The sequence below is a fragment of the Salmo salar genome, chromosome 11 (assembly GCF_965601325.2).
Source record: "Salmo salar chromosome 11, fSalSal1, whole genome shotgun sequence".
Lineage (NCBI taxonomy): Eukaryota > Metazoa > Chordata > Actinopteri > Salmoniformes > Salmonidae > Salmo > Salmo salar.
Window position 1 is genome coordinate 11,079,132 of NC_138301.1, and position 25,968 is coordinate 11,105,099.

Sequence of the window (25,968 nt, forward strand, 5' to 3'; positions counted from 1 at the left end):
CCTATTTGTTGACAACACATTTGTCTCATTCAATACTCTGAGGGTTGACCATAATGTTCCCAATACCCACTTTTTTAGATATCTGCAAACTCGCAGCTTTGCTAAAAAACATTTCCATTAATTTCCACTCGAGCCACTCAAGTGTCCAGTCGAGATGTGATTAGATCTTAACCCGTATCTGAAGGGCACAATCTCCAGATTATACGACATAATACAGAACATTCATCCGCCTTCTTTGGAAAATACAAAACCTGCATGGGAGCAAGACATGGGTGGCGAGCTCCCGATGATATAAGGCAGCAACGTACTGAACGTAGCCACACCTCATCATTTTGCATAAGGCACGGGCTCATTCATTTTAAAGTTTTTCACCGTCTCCATTACTCAAATGACAGATTGGCAAAAATATACCCAAATGTGGACCCCAAAAGTTTGAGATGCCACCAGAGTCCAGCGACTGTGGGACACATGTTTTGGTCATGCCAATCTATGAGTGGCTTCTGGGACCCCACTCTTGAGGCATTCTCACATATGTGTAATACAGCTGTTAGCCCCAAGCCGTTCACTGCCATTTTTGGGGTAGTTCCCCTAGACCAGAATGCTACCATGCATCAGGCAATTTGCCTCGCTGCTAGCTCACCGCCTTGTTCTCTTTCACTGGAAGTTTGCAAAGCCGCCCTCCTTTATGCAGTGGGTTAAGGAGGTGATGTCATCTCTGCCTCTGGAGAAGGTTAGGTACACTGTGCTTGGGTCCCGACAAAAGTTTGACTTAACCTGGTCCCCATTAATATATTACGTGGAGAGCCTGTCTTTTACTTAGTGTAACTTGCATATTTTGGTAAGCAGTCATATCTGTTCTAGTGGCCATTTGTGCTGATAATATTTATTGCACTTTTTCCATTGTTTTTGTTTCTATTACTGTTTTTCTGTGTGTTTCTGTCCTATTTTATTTACTTTAATAGTATATCCTTATGATGCCTTGGTTGGTGGGTGGGTGGATTGGAGGGTGGATTGGAGGGATGGATGGATGGATGGATGGATGGATGGATGGGAGAAGGAGGGGTTCGGGTTGTACTGTTTTTGTTCTTATATTTGAAAATCTATAAATAAAGTAAAAACAGAATAATAATGTTGCGAAGCACAAGGTCAACCACATCGCAATAGCCAATTCCACTCAAACTCAGACAAGTCAATCTGTTTTAACCATGAAGACAAATGACACATCATGCCATTGCGAACAGTCAATCCACATTCTGGAGAATATGACCACAAAACACAACTCTGAAAGTCGCTACGTGGAAACAGTCCTAGAGGACTGCTTAACCTGTGATGCGTTAATTGATTTGGGCTCAACAATATCGCTCATCTCTCAAATGTTTAATGATCTCAAAAGGGCTGTGAACCTAGCTAAACGTTGGTTAAAAACGGAACGATGTGACACTGAACTTCGATGTTTCACTCAGACTACCTTGCCTCTGACAATGCGACTCATGCTGAAACTACACTTCCAAGACGTATCGCTTGTTCACCCTGTGTATGTTACCAGCCTTAAAACTGAACACCTGGTACTCGGAGCAGACTTGATGGATTGTTTGATCCCACTAATGGATTGGAAAACCAACCAGGTATGGTCACAGATAACCGTGCCGTCTCCACTGACCACACTGTCTTCTCCTAACGCTGGCTGCAACACAGTCATCCACAAATCTGTCCACAGGACCCCTTGGGAAAAATACATTGACACCTCTTGATGCAGAATCTGACTCAAGCCGATATTACGATATCTTGTCACATTCAGTCAGCAAATCTGATAGACTATTCCTTTCATGATTTCGAGCCAGCAGTCTCTGTGAGTGAGCAACTTCCCTCCTCCTTGGAGTCATGTGATACTGTAGCTAAGATTAACTTCTCTTGTCCTTCAGACACTTCCACAAGCACCGTGGCCATCCCAGGAAACAAAGCATCAACATTCAGAGTGGACACTGTTTCCGATGATACATTTTCCGCTTTGAGAGGGACTGAAACCCCTTTCTATGAAACTAACGGCGTCAGTCCCGCCACTGACCCGGTGATTCCAACTGGTGAAACATTGTGCGATATCGCCGAAAGATATCCTTGTCTAAGTTCGCAGGTACTGGAACAGTTGCCACACGCAGACGCTGTGGTGAAAGGCAGGCCACGACAGCCACTGAGCATTTTGAACCACAATCTACTAACAATGCGGCTGCTGACAACTCGTACAAAGGGTCAAACCTTTTCGTTTGTGCCTCAATGTCACGTCTACTCCTGCTCCTCCCCTTAGGCGCGCGATGTCACCGGAATACTAACCACCTGTCCTGGGATTCATCATTACGCACACCTGGCATCCTTCATTACGCACACCTGCAGATCATCATGATTCACACCTGGACTCCATTACCTTCCTCATTACCTCCCCTTTGTATGTCCCTCCCTTATGTTCATTCCTCAGTCAGTATTGTTTCCTGATTTCATGCTATCTTGCCACTGATACGCTGTCTTGTTTCATGTTCGTTGTTTTATTAAACGTTTCATCTGCACCTGCTTCTCGACTCAAGGCGTCATCGTTACAGAATACCGACTCAAACCATGGAAGCAGCAGGAAATTCGAATCTCTCTCAGACAGTCAATGAACAGGGTCATCTTTTACAGAGGTGGGCGTGGGGGCAGTTTTGTCTCAACGACAGGGTAACCCATTCAAATTGCCAAGGAACCTTTCATCATCCTCACCGACCATCGGAACCTGGAGTATATACGGGCAGCCAGCAGACTGAATCCGCGACAAGCCAGGTGGGAACTTTTCTTCACCAGGTTCGACTTCATGCTGACCTATCGCCCAGGTTCCAAGAACATCAAGGCTGATGCCTTGTCCCGTATCTACGATTCGGGAGAGGGTCCTGTCCAGAGTGCACCTATAATCTCATCCTCCCGAGTCATAGGTCCAGTGGCCTGGGACGTAGATGTGGACATCCGCCAGGTGTCAGAGAGGGAGCCCGCATCCCTGAACTGTCCTCCTGAGCGCATTTACGTTCCCACAGGGATAAGTGATCGGCTGCTGACCTGGGCACACACAGCTGTCATCGCTAGACATCCAGGTATTTCTCGCACTATCCACTCCATCGCTGAGAAGTACTGGTGGCCCACCTTGGCGCAGGATGTAACTCGTTATGTCAACTCCTGTTCCGAATGTGACCAAACCAAGTCGCCCCAGAATGCACCAGCAGGGAAGATCCTGCCGCTTCCCGTGCCTCAACGACCCTGGTCTCATTTATCCATTGACTTTGTAACCGATCTCCCCTCCTCTGACAGTTTCACCACCATTCTGGTGGTAGTGGATAGATTTTCTAAGTCATGTCGTTTAATCCCTCTTCCTGGTCTCCCCACTGCTCCCCAGGTCGCTGAGGCACTCTTCCAGCAGGTCTTCCGGCATTATGTCCTTCCGGAGGACATAGTCTCCGACCGTGGCCCCCAATTCACATCAAGTGTATGGAGTGCCTTCATGGAGAAGCTCGGGGTCACGTTCAGCCTCACTTCCGAGTACCGGCCTCAGTCCAACGGGCAGGTGGAGAGGATGAACCAGGAGCTAGGGAGGTTCCTGAGGAGTCCCTGCCAGGACCGGCAGGGTGAGTGGGCACGATTCCTTCCATGGGCAGTGTACGCCCAGAACTCGCTGCGTCACTCCTCCACTGGGTTGACCCCCTTCCAGTGTGTTCTGGGTTTTCAGCCGGCCGTGGACCCCGGGCCAGACCAAAGCTCCTGCGGTTGATGAGTGGTTCCATCGTCAAAAGGAACAGGCAGACCGCGTGCTGTCCATTGTCAAAAGGAACAGGCAGATAGCCACCGCAGTGAGACCCCTGTGTTCCACCCTGGGGATCGTGTCTGACTCTCTACCAGGAACCTCCCACTCCGCCTGCCCTGCAAGAAACTGAGCCCCTGGTTTGGTTTGTGGAGGGGTTCCCGAGACACAAAGGGGGGGTCCCGAGACACAAAGGGGAGGAATACTGGCCCAGACCCATGATAAGCCTCGTCGAGGCCAGTGGGGGAGTTCATGCTACGTACAACACTGTATGAGGCAGCCCGATCAGGAAACAAATCAAGTTGTAAACTTCCCCACGAGAACAGAGAGGAGCGGACAAGCCCCTCAACGGGGATAACCTTCGAATACATCTGAGATATCACTGAGGTGTCCATACTGGTCGTAAAATAAGTCCAGTGGACTTTCCACCTCCAAAAACAAATGGTATGTAACGCCCTGGCCATAGAGGGGTTTTTTGTTCTTTATTTTGGTTAGGCCAGGGTGTTACATTGGGTGGGCGCTCTATGTTCCTTTTTCTATGTTTTGGTATTTCTTTGTTTTGGGCTGTGTGTGTGGCTCCCAATCAGGCACAGCTGAAGCTCGTTGTTGCTGATTGGGAGTCACACATAAGGAGCATGTTTTTCCTTTGGGTTTTGGTGGGTGATTCCGTCACAATTATCTTCGTCTTCTGACGATAATGCGAAATCGTCATCTGAGAATGTAGACCAATACGCAGCAGGTGTGCAGTTGTTCATTTTGAACATTTAATTAAATCAAAACGAATACAAAAACAACAAACAAGAAAACGAACGATAAACTGACAGTCTGCAAAGCATAGGCTCAACACAGAACAATTACCCACAAATAACAAACACAAACACACCCTCATATATGGGACTCTCAATCAAAGGCAGATAGACAACACCTGCCTTCAACTGAGAGTCCCAACCCCAATTAACCAAACATAGAAACAGACATACTAGACAAAATCATAGAATACCTGAAAACCAAACAGTGCCCAAAAACCCCGGAATACTTAAACCAAATGCCCCTTCAACAAAACACACCACCCCGAACCACATAAAACGAATACCCTCTGCCACGTCCTGACCAAACTACAATACCAATTAACCTTATACTGGTCAGGACGTGACATGGTAACAATAATAATTCCTTGCCATGTGTAGTCTCAACTACAATGCAACTTGGAAAATGCTCTAATCATGTGTTTCGGTAGGATAACATTTCTGGATAAATTGGTAGGGTAGCTGATCCCCCAGCAACAGTCATTCCAGCCACAATCAGTAAGAAGGTTAGAGACCTAACAATTCGAATTGCCCTTGATAACAGCGACAGAGGATGTAGTAATCACTGAGATTGCAACACGTGGAAGGGAATCTCCAAAACACTCTTCCGATGGTTAACACACATGCCGCTAATAAATAGAACCCTCCATTCAGGTGGAAAGTTATTAAAAGTCATGAACCGTGATCAAACCGCGTACGACTGGTTCAGTGCTTATAGAGTACTTCCGTCATGAGGTTATCTCCTCTGTGGATAACATAGCTATGAAATAAGACTCCTTCATATCTATCGCCACTACAAATGGTGTAAGACACATTGACTTGTAGTAAAACCACTACAGGCCCCCTTGGCATATTTTTTATTTTACCTTTATTTAACTAGGCAAGTCAGTTAAGAACAAATTCTTATTTTCAACGACGGCCTAGGAACAGTGGGTTAACTGCCTTGTTCAGGGGCAGAACGACAGATTTGTACCTTGTCAGCTTGGGGATTTGAACTTATGGCTTGAGGTCGGCACCGATTCTAACTGAACCGGTTGCAGCCTACCAGGATTCTTGGTTTTTTTGCCCTTGGCATGTGCGCTTGTGCAAGCATAATTGCACATGCACAACAGAACATTTCATGAGGATTTATACTCGGATCAATTAAGGGTCTAAGTAAAATACCAGTCTTGGTAAAGTTGAAAATAGACCCTGAAGCCCCTTTGATTCTACAGCTACAATAATCACCAGTTTCTCCCCAGAGGTCCATAGGTCATCCCTGTAGACTGTCCGAAGCTAGTGCCTTACAGCTGTAGACTTATCATGTAGTTATCAACTTAGGATAGTGCCCTAAACAACACACCACTAAGTCGGATCGCCCTAGATATGACATTAGACAAAATGCCATGATAGTCATTTAGCCTAGACCGTGGACGTACATAGAATAGAGTCCAATTAGATGATTAAGGTGTGGTAACTAGATTTTGTATATCTTTTGTTTGTGTTTTTATTCATTTTTATTTCATTTTCTTTGACACTTAGGAAGTGATACTGCCACAAACAAGTTTCCCATATATTCACCAGTGCAATAGCGCCGCTCATTTGGGGAAGAAATGTAATGATGTATTGAATGAGTGTTGTGCGTTATTAACGTCGGCCTAAGTGACTGCCTAGATCCACCAGCCTGGACAACTGGATGGCGAGTCCGAAACAACGATCCACAACCAGGACATCCCATGGCCATTCTTGTGGGGGTCTGCAGCTTGCAGAAATCCTACCAGGTTAAACCACCAGAGGGAGACTGTCATGATAATCCACAAACCAGGACACCTCGTAGTCATTCTTGTGGTGGGTTGCAACTTGCAGAATCCTTCCAAGATTGAACCCACCAGAGGGGGACTGTCCTGTAAGGATCCAGATGGGTCGGATCAGCTTTGCAGTGGATGACTTCGGCCAGACCCTCTCTCACCCACAGAGGGTGGAGGAGGGAGCTGGTGAGGGGTTGACAGTTCACACCCTGTTGTAAATCAGGGATTAGAACTTTCAGCTATCTCCATCTCCAAATTCACACAGGAATGTGCCTTTGTGTCACGGTTGTCGTATGGATTGGACCAAAACACAGCGGGAATATGTATACTCATCTTCTTTTTATTTTGAAGAAGGAGAAACAACTAAATACGTATACAAAAAAGAACAAAACTAAACAGTCCTGTCAGGTGCAAGAAACACTAAACAAGGAACAACTACCCACAAATCCCATAGAAAAACACCCCTCTTAAATAGGACCTTCAATTAGAAGCAACGAGGAGCAGCTGCTTCCAATTGAAGGTCCACCCAATAAACATCACATAGAAATAGAGATACTAGAACATAACCCTACAAACCCCAAAACACTCAAAACAAACACCCCCTCCTAAATATGAACATAGCCCAACAAACCGCGAAACACTCTAAACAAACACACCCCTGCCACGTCCTGACCAAACTACAATAACAAATAACCCCTTTACTGGTCAGGACGTGACAGTACCCCCCCCCAAAGGTGCCGACCCCGGATGCACCTTACACAAAAAAATAAAAAACCCCAAAACAAAAATTAATCCTAACTAAAGGGAGGGAAGGGAGGGTGGCCACCGTCACCGACGGTTCTTGTGTTACACCCCCCCCCCCCAACCTCCTACCACGGAGGTGGCTCAGGATCTGGCCTTACTCCCCAACCTAACCTGTCCACCCCCGCTAAATACTTATTACATTTTACCCCTCCCGAAGTCTCTGGGCTATGGCGCATCGCTGAAGACTTCGGGCTGATGTGCGTCGCTGGAGACCTCAGGCTGATGCGCGTCGCTGGAGACCTCGGGCTGAAGGGCGACTCTGGGAGCTCCGGACTGGAGGGCAACTCTGGCTGCGCCGATTCCGGACTGTAGGGGACTCTGGCTGCGCCGATTCCGGACTGTAGGGCGACTCTCTCGGTTCCGGACTGTGGGCCGTCTCTCTCGGTTCCGGACAGTGGGCCGTCTCTCTCGGTTCCGGACTGTGGGCCGTCTCTCTCGGCTCCGGACTGTGGGCCGTCTCTGCTGGCTCCGGACTGTGGGCCGTCTCTCTACGGGGCACTGTCGCCGGAAGCTCTGGACGGGGCACTGTTGCCGGACACTCTGGATGGGGCACTGTTGCTGGACACTCTGGACGGGGCACTGTTGCCGGACACTCTGGACGGGGCACTGTTGCCGGACACTCTGGACGGGGCACTGTTGCCGGACACTCCAGACAGGGCCTGCGCACTGAAGGCCTGATGCGTGGGGCTGGCATAGGAGGCGCCAGACTAGGGACACGCACCTCAGGGCTAGTGCGAGGAGCAGGAGCAGGAGCAGGACGAGCTGGACTGGGCTGACGCACTGGAGGCCTGCCATGTCCTGACCAAACTACAATAACAAATAACCCCTTTACTGGTCAGGACGTGACACTTTGTTTCATAGATGTTTCCCGATGAAACTCTAACATGTTCTAAAGTGAATACTGGAACAATATTTCTAACATAGAACGTGGGAATGGTCAGAGGCGATCTAAAGAATAATAATGTCATTTTGGTTGTTATTTTGTGATGTCATTAAAAATGTTATAAAGGAAATACTGTAACTTGAAAAGTATATTATTTTATTTATTTATTTTATTTAACCTTTATTTAACCTCTTACATCTAGACGTTCCACTAGCGGAACACCTGCTCCAATATCCAATGATAGGCGTGGCGCGAATTACAAATTCCTCAAAAATACAAAAACTTCCATTTTTCAAACATATGACTATTTCACAGCATTTTAAAGACAAGACTCTCCTTTATCTAACCACACTGTCCGATTTCAAAAAGGCTTTACAGCGAAAGTCGGGGGGCTAGTGTCAGTCTGTTACATCTGGAGTATTTCTCTTGTCTTATCCGGTGTCCTGTGTGAATTTAAATATGCTCTCTCTAATTCTCTCTTTCTCTCTTTCTGTCTTTCTCTCGGAGGACCTGAGCCCTAGGACCATGCCTCAGGACTACCTGGTATGATGACTCCTTGCTGTCCCCAGTCCACCTGGCCGTGCTGCTGCTCCAGTTTCAACTGTTCTGCCTGCGGCTATGGAACCCTGACCTGTTCACCGGACGTGCTTGTTGCACCCTCGACAACTACTATGATTATTATTATTTGACCATGCTGGTCATTTATGAACATTTTAACATTTTAACATCTTGACCATGTTCTGTTATAATATCCACCCTGCACAGCCAGAAGAGGACTGGCCACCCCTCATAGCCTGGTTCCTCTCTAGGTTTCTTCCTAGGTTTTTGGCCTTTCTAGGGAGTTTTTCCTAGGGAGTTTTTCCTAGCCACCGTGCTTCTTTCACATGCTTTGCTTGCTGTTTGGGGTTTTAGGCTGGGTTTCTGTACAGCACTTTGAGAATATCAGCTGATGTACGAAGGGCTATATAAAAATAAATTTGATTTGATTTGATTTGAACGCAAAACATTAGATTATGTCAGCAGAGTATCAAGCCAGAAATAATCAGACACCCATTTTTCAAGCTAGCATATAATGTCACAAAAACCCAGAAGACAGCTAAATGCAGCACTAACCTTTGATGATCTTCATCAGATGACACACCTAGGACATTATGTTATACAATACATGCATGTTTTGTTCAATCAAGTTCATATTTATATAAAAAAACTGCTTTTTACATTAGCATGTGACGTTCAGAACTAGCATACCCCCCGCAAACTTCCAGGGAATTTGCTAACAATTTACTAAATTACTCACGATAAATGTTCACAAAAAGCATAACAATTATTTTAAGAATTATAGATACAGAACTCCTCTATGCACTCGATATGTCCGATTTTAAAATAGCTTTTTGGTGAAAGCACATTTTGCAATATTCTAAGTACATAGCCCAGCCATCACGGGCTAGCTATTTAGACACCCGGCAAGTTTAGCACTCACCAATATCAGATTTACTATTATAAAAGTTTGATTACCTTTTGTTGTCTTCGTCATAATGCACTCCCAGGACTGCTACTTCAATAACAAATGTTGGTTTGGTCCAAAATAATCCATCGTTATATCCGAATAGCGGCGTTTTGTTCGTGCGTTCCAGACACTATCCAAAATGGTAAATCAGGGTCGTGCGCATAGCGCAATTCGTGACAAAAAAAATCTAAATATTCCATTACCGTACTTCGAAGCATGTCAACCGCTGTTTAAAATCCATTTTATGCCATTTTTCTCGTAAAAAAGCGATAATATTCCGACCGGGAATGTCCATTTAGCTAAACAGAGGAAAGAAAACAAAGCTTTCGGTCGACGCGGGCACGAGCCTGAGTCTCACAGTACTGTAACCAGCCACTACCCAAACGCGCTACTTTGTTTCAGCCAGAGCCTGCAAAGCCACGATTCAGTATTTTGCCGCCTTCTGAGAGCCTATGGCAGCCGTAGGAAGTGTCACGGGACAGCTAAGATCCTCACTCTTCAATAAACAGAGACAAGAAGAACGACACCTTGTCAGACAGGCCACTTCCTGCATGAAATCTTCTCAGGTTTTTGCCTGCCATATGAGTTCTGTTATACTCACAGACACCATTCAAACAGTTTTAGAAACTTTAGGGTGTTTTCTATCCAAAGCCAATAATTATATGCATATTCTAGTTACTGGGCAGGAGTAGTAACCAGATTAAATCGGGTACGTGTTTTATCCAGCCGTGAAAATACTGCCCCCTAGCCATAACAGGTTAACCAGGAAGGGCTCATTGAGATTTGAAATCTCTTTTTCAAGAGCGCTCTGGGCAAGATAGGCAGCACCAAGTCATTACACAATTACAGACAGACAACATTAAAAACTACACGTAATCTAGTAAAAACCATATAATTCACAAGAGTATAACAAAATCATAAAACAGCAAATTAAAAACATTGACAGGTCAGGGAATCAGCCTGTCACGATTCCTACCGACGGTGGCGCCCCCTCCTGCTCGGGTGGCGCTCGGCGGTCGTCGTCACCGGCCTATTAGCTACCACCGATTCCCTTTTTGTTTTTCCCTTTTTTATGTTTTCTCACCTGCCCTGAGTTAGGCAATTAAGAGGGCTATTTAGTTCAGCTGGCCCGCACCCTATTGTGCGGGATTGTTTTTCTGTGTGTCGACTGCGTTTGTTCGACTGTGCTTGTCTATTGTATTTTTCCCTGTTGTTGGGAGACCTTTTATTTTGTACAGGTGGTTCCATTAAAATTACCACACAGTGTTTGCTGCTTCCTGCGCTTCTTTCCGCCACACTACAGACAAGACGTTACAGAATCCCGCACCACCAGAAGGAGCATGGAATCAGCGGGAGCAGCGGGCACTCCACTACCCTCAATGGAGGAACGTGTCCAGCACAATACATCGGTCCTGCATCGCATCGGATCCGCCATGGACCAGATGATGGAGAGGATGGACCGATGGGAGAGGAGTGGTATCCTCTCTCCACCTACACCCCCCCCCGATACAACCATCTCCTCCTCCTACGACGTCTGGCTCTGGCGCGCTTCGCCTGGCACTCCCGAGGGAGTACCATGGGACGGCGGCTGGGTGCAAGGGGTTTCTTCTCCAGCTAGAGTTGTACCTGGCCACCGTCAGACCTGCTCCTACAGGAGAGGAGAGCGTAAGTGCCCTCGTTTCCTGTCTGACGGGCCGAGCTCTGGAGTGGGCTAATGCGGTCTGGAACGCTCCAGACTCGGCGAGGGACCACTACCCAGAGTTCACCCGCCGCTTTCGGGCTGTTTTCGACCACCCCCCCGAAGGTAAAGCGGCGGGTGAACGGCTGTTCCACCTCAGGCAGGAGACGAGGAGCGCTCAAGACTTCGCGCTGGAGTTTAGGACCTTGGCTGCTGGAGCGGGGTGGAATGACAGGGCCCTCATAGACCACTACCGGTGTAGTCTCCGGGCGGACGTCCGCAGGGAGCTGGCCTGTAGGGACACCAATCTATCCCTGGACGAACTCATTGACATGTCCATACGGTTGGACAATTTGCTGGCTGCCCGCGGGCGTTCGGAGAGGGTCCTGCCCGTTCCACCCCCGTGCACCCCCGCCCCTACCCCTATGGAGGTAGGGGGGGCCGTGCCAAGGGGCACCGGAGGAGGTGGCTCCTCCTGCACCAGCTGTGGTCGGAGAGGACACACGGCCGACCGGTGCTGGAGGAGCCAGTCTGGGAGTCGAGAAGGCAGGCAGAACACTTCTCGGTCACCTCAGGTGAGTCAGCACCAGATTCGCCCAGAACCCCCTGTTGGTCATGTGTTTTTGCCTGTTTCATTTTCTAAATTTTTTCCCTCTTCCCAGCATAGGGCGCTAGTCGATTCAGGCGCCGCTGGGAACTTTATGGACCGTGGACTTGCCATTAAGCTGGGCATTCCACGGGTGCCGATAGATTCCCCCTTCCCCGTGCACTCCTTAGATAGCCGACCATTAGGGTCAGGGCTAGTCAGGGAGTCTACGGTGCCGCTGGACATGGTAACGCTGGGGAATCATAAGGAAAGCATTAACTTTTTCCTTATTGATTCACCTGCGTTTCCAGTGGTGCTGGGGGTCCCCTGGCTGGCTGGTCACAATCCCCTCATTTCATGGAAACAGGGGGTTCTCCAGGGGTGGTCGGAGGAGTGTTCAGGGAGGTGTCTAGGAGTTTCCATAGGTGCCACGTCGGTGGAGAGTCCAGACCAGGTGTTCACCGTGCGCATTCCCCCTGAATACGCCGATTTGGCGATCGCTTTTTGTAAAAAGAGAGCGACTAAATTACCACCTCATCGACAAGGGGATTGTGCGATAGATCTCCAGGTTAACGCTGCGCTTCCCAGGAGTCACGTGTACCCCTTGTCACAAGAGGAGACGGCGGCTATGGAGACATACGTCACGGAATCCTTGGGACAGGGGTACATTCGGCCCTCCATCTCACCCGCTTCCTCGAGTTTCTTTTTTGTGAAGAAAAAGGAGGGAGGTCTGCGTCCGTGCATTGATTATAGAGGTCTAAACGCGATCACGGTGGGGTTTAGTTACCCACTACCTCTTATCGCTACGGCGGTGGAATCATTTCACGGAGCACAGTTCTTCACAAAATTGGATCTCAGGAGCGCGTATAACCTGGTGCGTATCAAGAAGGGAGATGAGTGGAAAACCGCCTTTAGTACCACATCAGGCCATTATGAGTACCTCGTCATGCCGTATGGGTTGAAAAATACTCCAGCCGTCTTTCAATCCTTTGTTGACGAGATTCTCAGGGACCTGCACGGGCAGGGCGTGATTGTCTATATCGATGACATTCTGATATATTCCGCCACCCGCTCCGCGCATGTGTCCCTGGTGCGCAGGGTGCTTGGTAGACTGCTGGAGCATGACCTATACGTTAAGGCTGAGAAGTGTGAGTTTTTCAAACGAGCCGTCTCCTTTCTGGGTTATCGCATTTCCACCACGGGGGTGGTGATGGAGTGTGACCGCGTTAAGGCCGTGCGTAATTGGCCGACTCCAACCACGGTGAAGGAAGTGCAGCGGTTCTTGGGCTTTGCCAACTACTACCGGAGGTTTATCCGGGGGTTTGGCCAGGTAGCGGCTCCCATTACCTCACTGCTGAAGGGGGGGGCGGCGCGTTTGAGATGGTCGACGGAGGCGGACGGAGCCTTCAAGAAGTTGAAGACCCTGTTCACCGACGCGCCCGTGTTGGCGCACCCGGACCCGTCTTTAGCGTTCGTAGTAGAGGTGGACGCATCCGAGGCTGGGGTGGGTGCCGTGCTATCACAGCGCTCGGGTGCGCCACCGAAACTCCGCCCCTGCGCTTTCTTCTCAGGGAAGCTCAGTTCGGCGGAGCGTAACTACGATGTGGGGGACAGGGAGTTGCTAGCGGTAGTCAAAGCCTTGAGGGTGTGGCGACACTGGCTTGAGGGGGCTAAGCACCCCTTTCTCATCTGGACCGACCACCGAAACCTGGAGTACATCCGGGCAGCGAGGAGACTGAATCCACGTCAGGCAAGGTGGGCCATGTTCTTCGCCCGGTTTAGGTTTACCATCTCATATAGACCGGGTTCCCTTAATACTAAAGCCGACGCGCTGTCCCGTCTGTATGACACGGATGACCGCCCCATCGATCCAACTCCCATCATTCCAGCGTCTAGGCTGGTGGCACCAGTGGTGTGGGAGGTGGACGCGGACATCGAGCGGGCACTGGTGTTGGATCCTGCGCCTGCGCAGGTGCCCGTGGGGCGCATGTATGTGCCGCTCGATGTTCGCGATCGGTTGATTCGGTGGGCGCACACGCTACCTGCGGCGGGTCATCCTGGTGTAGAGAGGACAGGGCGGAGTCTAAGGGGGAAGTATTGGTGGCCCACCTTGGCTAAGGACGTGAGGTCATATGTCTCTTCCTGTTCGGTCTGTGCCCAGAGTAAGGCTCCTAGGCATTTACCGAGAGGGAAGTTACAGCCCCTCCCCGTTCCGCAACGGCCATGGTCGCACCTGTCTATCGACTTCCTGACAGATCTTCCCCCCTCTCAGGGGAACACTGCGATTCTGGTGGTTGTGGATCGGTTTTCTAAGTCCTGCCGTCTCCTCCCCTTGCCCGGTCTCCCTACGGCCCTGCAGACTGCGGAGGCCCTATTTACCCACGTCTTCCGGCACTACGGGGTGCCGGAGGATATTGTCTCTGATCGGGGTTCCCAGTTCACATCCAGGGTCTGGAAGGCGTTTATGGAGCGGCTGGGGGTCTCGGTCAGTTTAACCTCCGGTTATCACCCCGAGAGCAATGGGCAGGCGGAGAGGGTGAACCAGGAGGTGGGCAGGTTCCTGAGGTCGTATTGCCGGGACCGGCCAGGGGAGTGGGCGAGGTATATTCCTTGGGCAGAGTTAGCCCAGAACTCACTTCGCCACTCCTCTACTAACATGTCACCCTTCCGGTGTGTGCTAGGGTACCAGCCGGTCCTGGCCCCATGGCACCAGAGCCAGACCGAGGCTCCTGCGGTGGAGGACTGGGTTCAGCACTCCAAGGAGACCTGGAAAGCAGTACAGGACTCACTGAAGGAGGCCAGTGCTAGGCAGAAAATGAGTGCTGACCGCCACCGCAGTGAGGCGCCGGTGTTCGCACCGGGTGACAGGGTCTGGCTCTCGACCCGGAACCTGTCTCTCCGCGTGCCCTGCCGGAAGCTGGGGCCGCAGTGTGTGGGGCCCTTCAAAGTCCTGAGGAGGATAAACGAGGTGTGTTATCGGTTGCAACTCCCTTCCTATTACCGTATTAACCCCTCGTTTCATGTGTCTCTCCTCAGGCCGGTGGTGGCTGGTCCCCTACAAGAAGATGAGGTGCCGGAGGTCCCTCCACCCCCCCTGGACATCGGGGGGTCCCCGGCGTACAGCGTAAGGGCCATTCTGGACTCGAGACGCCGGGCGGGGGGCCTGCAGTACCTTGTGGACTGGGAGGGGTACGGTCCGGAGGAGAGGTGCTGGGTGCCGGCGGAGGACGTCTTGGACCCATCCATGTTGAAGGAGTTCCACCGCCTCCGTCCGGATCGCCCTGCGCCTCGTCCTCCGGGTCGGCCTCGAGGCCGGTGTCGGCGTGCTGCAGGGGCCGCGCGTCAGGAGGGGGGTACTGTCACGATTCCTACCGACGGTGGCGCCCCCTCCTGCTCGGGTGGCGCTCGGCGGTCGTCGTCACCGGCCTATTAGCTACCACCGATTCCCTTTTTGTTTTTCCCTTTTTTTATGTTTTCTCACCTGCCCTGAGTTAGGCAATTAAGAGGGCTATTTAGTTCAGCTGGCCCGCACCCTATTGTGCGGGATTGTTTTTCTGTGTGTCGACTGCGTTTGTTCGACTGTGCTTGTCTATTGTATTTTTCCCTGTTGTTGGGAGACCTTTTATTTTGTACAGGTGGTTCCATTAAAATTACCACACAGTGTTCGCTGCTTCCTGCGCTTCTTTCCGCCACACTACAGACAAGACGTTACACAGCCTCAAAATCCTTCATCAGTGATTTAAAAACACCAATCAAGTTCCTCCAGTTTAAAAGTATTTGTGAAAGGCGTTCCAAGCCGATGGTGCAGAGTACATAAAAGCCCTTTTACCAAATTCAGTTCGGACATTTGGAACAGTTAGCAGGATAAAGTCCTGCGAACGAAGAAAGTACCCACTACATTTCTAAACAATAAAATTGCCCAAATAAAATGGTAGTAAACCCAAAATGGCTTTGTAAATAAAAGTATACCAGTGACTGATCCTACAATTGACTAGAGAATGTCAGACAACTCTGGTATATAAAGTGCAGTGGCGCGTAAGGGTTTTGCAGTTTAAAATGCATTTCAATGCGCCATGGTAAAGGGTGTCAATTGATCTCAAACACTGAGCAGAAGCATTCATATACAAAAGTATCCCCAATGTCTAGTGAAGGCATAAATGTAGCTGATACTAGCCTCCTTCTAGCTTCAAAAGAAAAATAGGCCTTATTCCTAAAATAAAATCCCAACTTCAACTTCAATTCTTTTGTAAGGTGTTGAATATGCAATATAAAAGAGAGGCCGTCATCAATTAAAATTCCAAGATATTTATATGCGGTTACAGTCTCAATCTCATTGCCCTGACAGGTAGTAATAGGTGAAAGGTTCAGATATCTATTTCTTGCTTTAGAAAACACTAAATAGATCTCTGAACTTTTCACCTATTACTACCTGTCAGGGCAATGAGATTGAGACTGTAACCGCATATAAATATCTTAGAATTTTAATTGATGACGGTCTCTATACACTACATGTATGAAGTTTACATTATGTATGAAATATGAAAAACAATTAAAGTATTTTTGTTAAGAGAGGGATGTGATCTTAGAAACTATGAGAGGAAATGGCTTCTATAACTTTGTACAAGTGAGTAGTCACCGCCCCCTTGAGTGAGGTCAGAGAGTGTCAGCCTGACGAACCGCCCCTGTTGAAGAACTGTATAAAACGAGGGGTTAAGAATTAACATATCAGACCAGAGAGGCGTGTAGCTGCAGCTCATTGAACTCTGAAATCTCAACACGAGGTAGAGACGATAACGTCACCTCCTGGACAATCACTGGTACGGCTGATTAGCTGTCCTAAGTAAAGTATCTAGAAAAGTGAACTTAAGTGGGACCATTCTAATACTCTTCTCAAATCACTGTAGTCTCATCACCCAATGGGAACCATCGACACGGCTGGCTAGACTATCTTCAAAGAGGCAGTTTCAGGAGCGACTGGAAGGGAAATCAACTCTGTAGTTCTGTTCAGGACTATACGACGAACCAAAAACATTTACACGTAAATACAATCATGATTTCTTACTCCAAACGGGCGGTGGTTCGTGTGCAAAGTATATGATTATTGTGAGAGTAGTTTCTAAATGTACCAAAGTATTATGTGTCTGTCCCTCTCTCTCTCTCGCCCTCCCGATCTCTTTTATAACAAGCGGCATTATTGTGTCAGTCCGCTAGGGTCCTGTTTCTAATGTATTAAGTGTGTATGTTTATCCTGTGTTATCATTTAGTTAGCTAATAAATAAACATTTAAACCAATTTGTGTAGTACTGAATCATACTGTAAGTAAGGCTGGGGTTTTTGCAGATGCAGGAGGTTATAACTGTTCAGAATAATGATATGATACTAGGTTATGATTAATATGTTGACTGTTTTATGGATGTGATGGGTAAAGACCTTTAGAGTTTAATTTGGGAGATAGTAACTCTTTAAACAACCTCTCTCGTGGTGCCCCAAATCCTAATGAGTTAATTGTTAAATTATTAATTTAATTGGGTAACAATTAAACATAGTTGATTAGATAAATAACAGTCATCAGATTAATGAAAATATAGTCACGACAGGTGGCTACTTCGAAGAATCTCAAATGTAAAATATATTTCAATTTATATAACACTTTTTACATTACTACACGATTCCATATGTATTATTTCATAGTTTTGATGTGTTCACTAATATTCTACAATGTAGAAAATAGTAAAAATAAAGAAACTCTTGAATGAGTAGGTGTGTTCAAACATTTGACTGGTACTGTACAACAGAAACAAAACGAACATCAAAAACAAAACTATATCTAAAAATGCAAACAAACAAAACAAACAGTGCAGATCCGAGTTCCCCTAGGCCACCCCTGTCAAAACATGCCCTCGACCCCTCTCACCTTGAGCCCCTGGCCCAACGAGGCCCAAGGGATAATAAATTATAAATGTTGAAGGTAACATTGTCCCCATTTACAAAATCAAAAGATGTATGTTTTACAGATGAGGATTGTGTAAATGTCGCATGTCTTGTATTTCATCTTTCAAGAATGGACTGCACTTGTCCACATTGAACTCATGACCTTGTCAAATAAAATGTACTGCATCTGATAACAGCTGATATCTGAAAAGCTAAATGCCATATAGCATGTTATAAACAAACACCACCACTTTCACTCTGAAATAATCCTACTCTGCGGGGAAGGGTTCATGAATACAATGCTTTACAGTCATGTTTACACATTTATATATTAAGTTCAAATATTTTCCCCTTGCGCTATATAGATGTGTTACTGCAAAATAATTGTCAGGTATAGTGACACACTGATATATAATAGGGATATAGGTATTTTTAACTTAAAATAACTCATTCAAAATGGATTGTATGCATTAACACAAACTAAACAAGTGTAGATATTGTTTTATGGACTCTAGTTTGAATGGCCTCACCTGTATGTTCTCTCTACTGGTACGGCACACCCAAGCACAATATTTGCTCTGCAATTATTTGCTTGAAATTCATCGCTTTTGTTGAGAACAAACAGTAGCTTTCTTATGGAAAACAAACCTATTTGATAATCGAGAGACAAAAGAGCTCTAGTTGTTGGAAAACATCTCAATACAAGCATCCCACTGGACGACAAGCCTCAGCCCCCTCAGAACAGGAAGTCACAGCAAAGGTCACTCCTCACAGGGGAAAATAAGGATGTGGTTACGGCATTTTACAGATACAGGAACGGAGAGAACCAGAACCCTTCCTTCAACCACCCACCTCCTAAACTCCTGTGCTGTGAGGAAAACCAGCATGCATATCAATAGTGTTATTACTCAGCCACAGGCCCTCTAATCTAGGGAGGCATGCATATCTTCTTAGACATTTGCATATAAACCTTTACAGCAGTATAGCTACTAGATCTAAGCCATCTAACTATCATGCCGATTCACTAACAGCAGAGTCCTGTGGGAGTGGTTTGAACATAACATCCGTAGGGTCACTATAGGATAGCTGAATAACAATACTGCATCATTTTTATATCCTAATGAATACATAAAGGTCCTCACAACAACAAAACATCCATCAGTGTCTGTTTTAGCAGTCACTTGATACATAACAATACATCCACATTCCGCACTGATTTAATTGACTAGGTGTTCCAAACAATGTACTTGACCTTTCTTGCCTGCTTTAGGTGCGTATATCAGATTGCTTAATAATTCCAGTGTGTCTGTGATTAGATAGACCAAGACCGCAATTACTGTCCAAATGACCCTCTGACCCAATGGAAGGTCCACAAGTTTGACCTAATACAGTTCCCACAGTGATGGGGCAGTTGTCCTCATCAAGAGAGGAACACCAATTCTGACTTTTTAACCTTCTACACTGCTAACACAGGGCAGTACATGAGGGCGACTTCCTATGATAATTCATTATTTGCACCATTTCTTTCTTCAAAATCGGGCGGCAGGTAGCCTAGTGGTTAGAGTGTTGGACTTGTAACCGAAAGTTTGCAAGATCGAATCCCCGAGCTGACAAGGTAGAAATCTGTAGTTCTGCCCCTGAACAAGGGGCAGAACTACACTGTTCCTAGGCCGTCATTGAAAACAAGAATTTGTTCTTAACTGACTTGCCTAGTTAAACAAAGATAAATCAAATTTTAAAAAGCCAGTTGAACAGTGCTGAAGAGATCATTTTGAATGGTTTTAGGTTATTAACATACAGTAATTATACACAGTTCATCTTAGTGTGGTAAATATGATGACTGAAGATCAAAACAAAGATTCCACCCATGATTAGATATGCCCATCAGCTGTTTACACACTTTTAACTACTTTATTAAATGCTTTGATCTTGAGGGAAAAAAAGTTAAATGATTTTGTGTTATACCCCACAAGACATGCCATCAGAGGTCTCTTCACAATTTCCAAGTCAAGAACAGACTATGAGAGGTGCACATCAGGTAGCTGATGCAAGCAGTAGAATCAGATAAAAAAACACATAAAAATACACCTTATTGAACAGCGGAGACTGTGAAGAGATACACACACAGGTTCAGACACACGCATACGCACACACACACCAGCACACGCATTCTATACGCATAAAACAAAAGATAAAACAATACATCATATAACATTATTACACCACTACATATCTACAATACAAAATGTATAATACCACCATACAATAATATTACAATGCACGTGTGTGATGTAAGTGCCTTCATGTGTTTGGACCCCTTGGAAGAGTAGCTGCTGCCTTGGCAAAAGCTGATGGGTATCCCTGATAAATACAAATACAAATTCTCAATGTAGAGAAGACCACTTACGATGGAGTCATACTTGTTATATTTGCTATCGCCACCATCCTTAGTGTTCCCAAAGTCAGCTGCCTTCTCCTCGCAGGATACAGGGATATAATAGTCATTCCTCCTCATGGTGTCTTGCTCTTGCAACTCAGGGAGAAGACTACCAGAGAGATCGTGTACTAGGAAAGTTTGACCTGTGTGGGAGGAAAGAGATATGATTAGTATGGAACAATATACTGTAAGTATACTGCTCAAAAAAATAAAGGGAACACTTAAACAACACATCCTAGATCTGAATGAAAGAAATAATCTTATTAAATACTTTTTTCTTTACATAGTTGAATGTGCTGACAACAAAATCACACAAAAATAATCAATGGAAATCCAATTTATCAACCCATGGAGGTCTGGATTTGGAGTCACACTCAAAATTAAAGTGGAAAACCACACTACAGGCGGATCCAACTTTGATGTAATGTCCTTAAAACAAGTCAAAATGAGGCTCAGTAGTGTGTGTGGCCTCCACGTGCCTGTATGACCTCCCTACAATGCCTAGGCATGCTCCTGATGAGGTGGCGGATGGTCTCCTGAAGGATCTTCTCCCAGACGTGGACTAAAGCATCCGCCAACTCCTCGACAGTCTGTGGTGCAACGTGGCGTTGGTGGATGGAGCGAGACATGTTGTCCCAGATGTGCTCAATTGGATTCAGGTCTGGGGAACGGGCGGGCCAGTCCATAGCATCAATGCCTTCCTCTTGCAGGAACTGCTGACACACTCCAGCCACATGAGGTCTAGCATTGTCTTGCATTAGGAGGAACCCAGGGCCAACCGCACCAGCATATGGTCTCACAAGGGGTCTGAGGAGCTCATCTCGGTACCTAATGGCAGTCAGGCTATCTCTGGCGAGCACATGGAGGGCTGTGCGGCCCCCCAAAGAAATGTCACCCCACACCATGACTGACCCACCGCCAAACCGGTCATGCTGGAGGATGTTGCAGGCAGCAGAACGTTTTCCACGGCGTCTCCAGACTCTGTCACGTCTGTCACGTGCTCAGTGTGAACTTGCTTTCATCTGTGAAGAGCACAGGGCGCCAGTGGCGAATTTGCCAATCTTGGTGTTCTCTGGCAAATGCTAAACGTCCTGCACGGTGTTGGGCTGTAAGCACAACCCCCACCTGTGGACGTCGGGCCCTCATACCACCCTCATGTAGTCTGTTTCTGACCGTTTGAGCAGACACATGCACATTTGTGGCCAGCTGGAGGTCATTTTGCAGGGCTCTGGCAGTGCTTCTCCTGCTCCTCCTTGCACAAAGGCGGAGGTAGCGGTCCTGCTGCTGGGTTGTTGCCCTCCTACGGCCTCCTCCATGTCTCCTGATGTACTGGCCTGTCTCCTGGTAGCGCCTCCATGCTCTGGACACTATGCTGACAGACACAGCAAACCTTCTTGCCACAGCTCGCATTGATGTGTCATCCTGGATGAGCTGCACTACCTGAGCCACTTGTGTGGGTTGTAGACTCCGTCTCATGCTACCACTAGAGTGAAAGCACCGCCAGCATTCAAAAGTGACCAAAACATCAGCCAGGAAGCATAGGAACTGAGAAGTGGTCTGTGGTCCCCACCTGCTGAACCACTCCTTTATTGGGGGTGTCTTGCTAATTGCCTATAATTTCCACCTGTTGTCTATTCCATTTGCACAACAGCATGTGATATTTATTGTCAATCAGTGTTGCTTCTTAAGTGGACAGTTTGATTTCACAGAAGTGTGATTGACTTGGAGTTACATTGTGTTGTTTAAGTGTTCCCTTTATTTTTTTGAGCAGTGTATTTGATACTCTGAAATGTGCTTCCAGGTCAAATGGTGCTAAAGAGTGTAATGTCCAGCTCAATGGCATGAGAAGCATGAAGAGCATCCCACCATCGTACAGTATATTATCTGATGAGGTTCTTGACAGCCACATAAAATAACCAACATGCTTTGGGTATTCATTTCTAGGGTAAACTAACAATGTGGATGAGGAAGTACCCATATAGTTGACTATAATCACTGAGAATCTGACCATAGTTTAATTGCACTCAACATCTACGTGCATGTTGTGTGAATGTTGAGCAAAAATGTTTTTTTTTTTTTCAGAGAGCTAATGTAAAGGCACTGGTTGTGTAAGCACATCCATGAATCTCTCATGGCCTAAAGGCTAATGTTGCCCCGGTTTACCGATTGGTCTTTTGTTCATTTGTCACCCCACATGCCTGTATGACAATATTTCTATAAATATTTTAATATCTGAGCGTACCTAGACAACGTACAGATCTGGTCTTTGATCACGAAACATTAAGAATCGTTTTACATTGAGAAAACCTCCACCAAGTGTCTGCCTTTTCTTGGGCAATGACTCACAAGGATTCCCCTACCCTTGGCAATGCTAGGGACAGCTTCTGACAGTTAAAGACTCATATACGCTGTAAGTCAAGTCCTTGTAATAACCTTCACAGATAAGGACCCTTGGGTGCTCTTTAGGAGAGAAAAAAGGAGTGTGTGCTGAAATTAGCAGGAGCCTGATATGGACCATAATAGGTTGAAGGATTACATTATATAATTACACTGACAGCTCCATTCAATCAAAACTAGTGACCTGATGTTGTCTTGCACTGCAACATTGTATGTTGGAATATACTATTCAGTAATGATACAAAAAATATATTTTGTATCTCTCCATAAAGATGCTATATTGATCAAAATTGCCAAATAGTAGTCTTTTATTTTTCGATTTAGAAGCTTGATTTGTTATATCAACATGAAACAAAACTATGTGACCTTATTGAGAGCTGAAGGAATATTATGGGATGGAGTAGCTAAAGCAAAAATAAATTACACCAATTAGATTTCCCAACTATGAACCAATCAGAAAGAACCTCTTTCTTTGCTAATTCCATTCCTCATCCCATTCAACATTTAGAATAATTCAATAGTAGTCGTAGATAGATACTGTATATAACAAAAGCTATCAAAAACATATTTGTTAACACATTAGTTTTTATGAATTCAAGTGATAATGGTTTGGATGACAGTATAAGGCATGCTTAAATGGAGTCGTGCTTCCATAAATATATCCGTCTGTGCGTCTTTCTCTATCAGCTACTGTAGCCGAGGGTGTGAACACAGTGAACACTTGTCTCGGGAATACTGCTCAGCACTGACAGCCAGGTAAACAAACCTCTCAAAGCTACATTACAGTAGGCTATAACCTTACAGTGAATGGTCATTATGACAAATGTGTAATAAATCGTTTCCAACCCCCAAAAATGCCTAAAATATAAACATGCAAAATGATGTGTTAAAAATACATCGAGTGGGCTTTCATATAATTAAAGATTAGGCTACAGCCTGCCTTCTTACATTTACTTTAGTCATTTAGCAGACACTTATCAAGAGCAACTTACAGGATCAATTAGGGTTAAATGTCTTGCTCAAAGGCACATGGACAGCTCTTTCACCTAGTCGGCTTGGGGATTCTAACCACCGACCTTACTGGCCAACGCTCTTAACCGCTAACCTGCCGCATATCCATCCATCAAATGTAGCTCTATACCTTATGCAACCATATCCTACCTGTGGTGCGCTTCTTTTTTATTGGAGCTTGTACATTTAGAAAATAATTTCAAATTAACCATTAATCAAACAGCATTAACTTACCAGAGACTTTATCATGACTGTTTATGGTTTGCATCGGATCATCATCATCATCATCACCATGTCTCTCCATTTGAACAGACTATTTACACCGGTGATCTCAACAGATTTCCTCTCTCTTTCCTCAACGCTCTGAAAACCATATAGTCGATGCCTTCACTGCGCCCGTGGGCTCAATGCTGTGGTGTGGCATGGAAACGATGGGTTTCCCACAGAACGTCCCCCTGCCTCCCCACGAAGGCTAGCCTACTACAGAGGCTCGCTCTCTCTCTCTCTAAACAATAGATCAAATCCATACGCGTTACGAACTACATCATGTCCATTATGTGCCCTCCCACCACACGTCGTGCAAAATAGCTGTAATATATTTCAGTGCAGTGCATCAATAGGATGGTCAATATGGTTGTGAGAGCACCAGCAAGAGACAGCTGGTGCCGCCCACGCCACGATCTGATGTCTCCTCCAACATGGGTAGGTGTGAGGCTATCCGTCAAACACAGGGGATGTTTCATGCTTCAAATACATGAATTACGATAGACTAATTTGACTGAGCAACGCGGCAACATCTTACAGTGCATATGGTATATGATTTCTAATAATGTCATGATTTGACCTGCACATTTTTTGGCCGGTACTGTCATGCACTCAGCTTTTCATACTCGTATCAAAAACTCGATTACTGATTTTGTGAACCCCCAAAATCAGCAAATGGACTTAATCAATGGTTACATTTTCAACGAAAGAACCCATTATAGAGGAATTCAAATGAGGGCATTTAATTTACCTCGAGCCTGGCGACCACGTCAATACCTGGAGACAACAGTCCGTGCGCAACGCAACGCTTGTGTGTCCAATAAATGTAGGCTACTCTCTCTTCAAATAGGAACCCAGAGTGACAGTCAGAGATGAAGCGTTCGCGAAAAATGTCAGAAGTAGCCTATAACGTGTACAGCATGTCAAATGTAGATGCCCAATCGCCCACTATATCTAACTTTTATGCGGGACATTCTCGATACCCGCGGAATTTGAATTTTACGCAGCCTGAGTGGAAACGACTTCGTTCTGTACGATGCTTAAATTTGCCAGGCGCATCATCATGGTACAAATGTAAATCTCCATAACAAAATATTTACAACTTTTTTTATATGTCGCAATAGTTCGTCGTGATCAAAAACACACTTGATAGACTATATCCGTGTACGATGTTAGGCCTATATTTACATGTGGATAATCCGTTTCTGAAACATTCTGGAAAGTATACTCTTTAAGATTAGTCTACCAGGATGCCACAAGGAAAAACTGGTATTTTATAGGGAAACCCCCACCCCGAAAACAAGGCGCATCTGGGCTTTGAACCAACTTGGTCAAACCAAACAATATTTACTGAAATTACTGAAAGACAGCAATTAGGCCTACCTTAGTTAAGCACAACAAAAGCAATGATGTCCAGACACACAAGTCAACAAAACTTCACTTCCCCACATGATTCCAGTATCACCTTTGTCAGCGACTCACCTGTGTCAAAGATGATCTGTTAAAGTGACAAGATACCCGAATGACCGCTCTAATAATGGAAATACATGTCCTCAATGATTACGGGCAAGCGCGATCAGGTGGGACCATTCTAGCCAATGAGAGGGCAGATAGTTGTTCCATGTTCACACGCGTAGGCTAAGTCGTTTTTCTCAAAGTTACCAGAATGCCACTTGCATTCACTTATGTCAATACATTTGTAAAAGCGTAAACATTACGAAACTTATATTTGATGAAATATGCCTTACCTAATTCGACACTCTCTTATAGACCTCCAGGCTCATCTCACACGGACAGATTTTGAGCGGAGTAAATACTCTCCCTTCGCCTCTTCCTCTCTGATTGTGTCTACCTGTTCGCAACGTCCCTGCTACTCCCTCCTTGAGAATCAGGAAATGTAAAATTGTCGTCGTCACCTTAGTGACACAACAAACAGAGTTTGGCATTGAATTAAGCTCACAAATAGTCTTGCAAGTCTGTGAATCAGAATAATGATATATCAATATCAGGTAGGCCTTGGATGACAGTAGGAAACGCAATTCAACACATGTTTTCAAATGTAA

The 25,968-nt window shown here is 46.1% G+C and overlaps 1 protein-coding gene across 2 annotated transcripts in view; it reads right to left on the minus strand.

Annotated features, from left to right (window-relative positions):
• The window catches only part of LOC106561971 (anoctamin-1), a 70,329-nt gene extending 44,572 nt beyond the window's left edge, over positions 1-25,757 (minus strand). Inside the window, exons 1-2 of one of the 2 annotated variants that reach the window (XM_082957738.1) lie at positions 25,654-25,757; positions 20,204-20,376 (exon numbers count right to left, since the gene is read on the minus strand). In XM_082957738.1, the coding sequence (XP_082813864.1) occupies positions 20,204-20,311 (108 nt within the window). In that variant the 5' untranslated portion in view covers positions 20,312-20,376; positions 25,654-25,757. Of the gene's footprint in view, positions 1-20,203; positions 20,377-23,875; positions 24,273-25,653 lie in introns of those variants that run through there. The other variant, XM_014126465.3, reaches the window with a different exon arrangement.
• Positions 25,758-25,968: the final 211 nt, after the last annotated feature.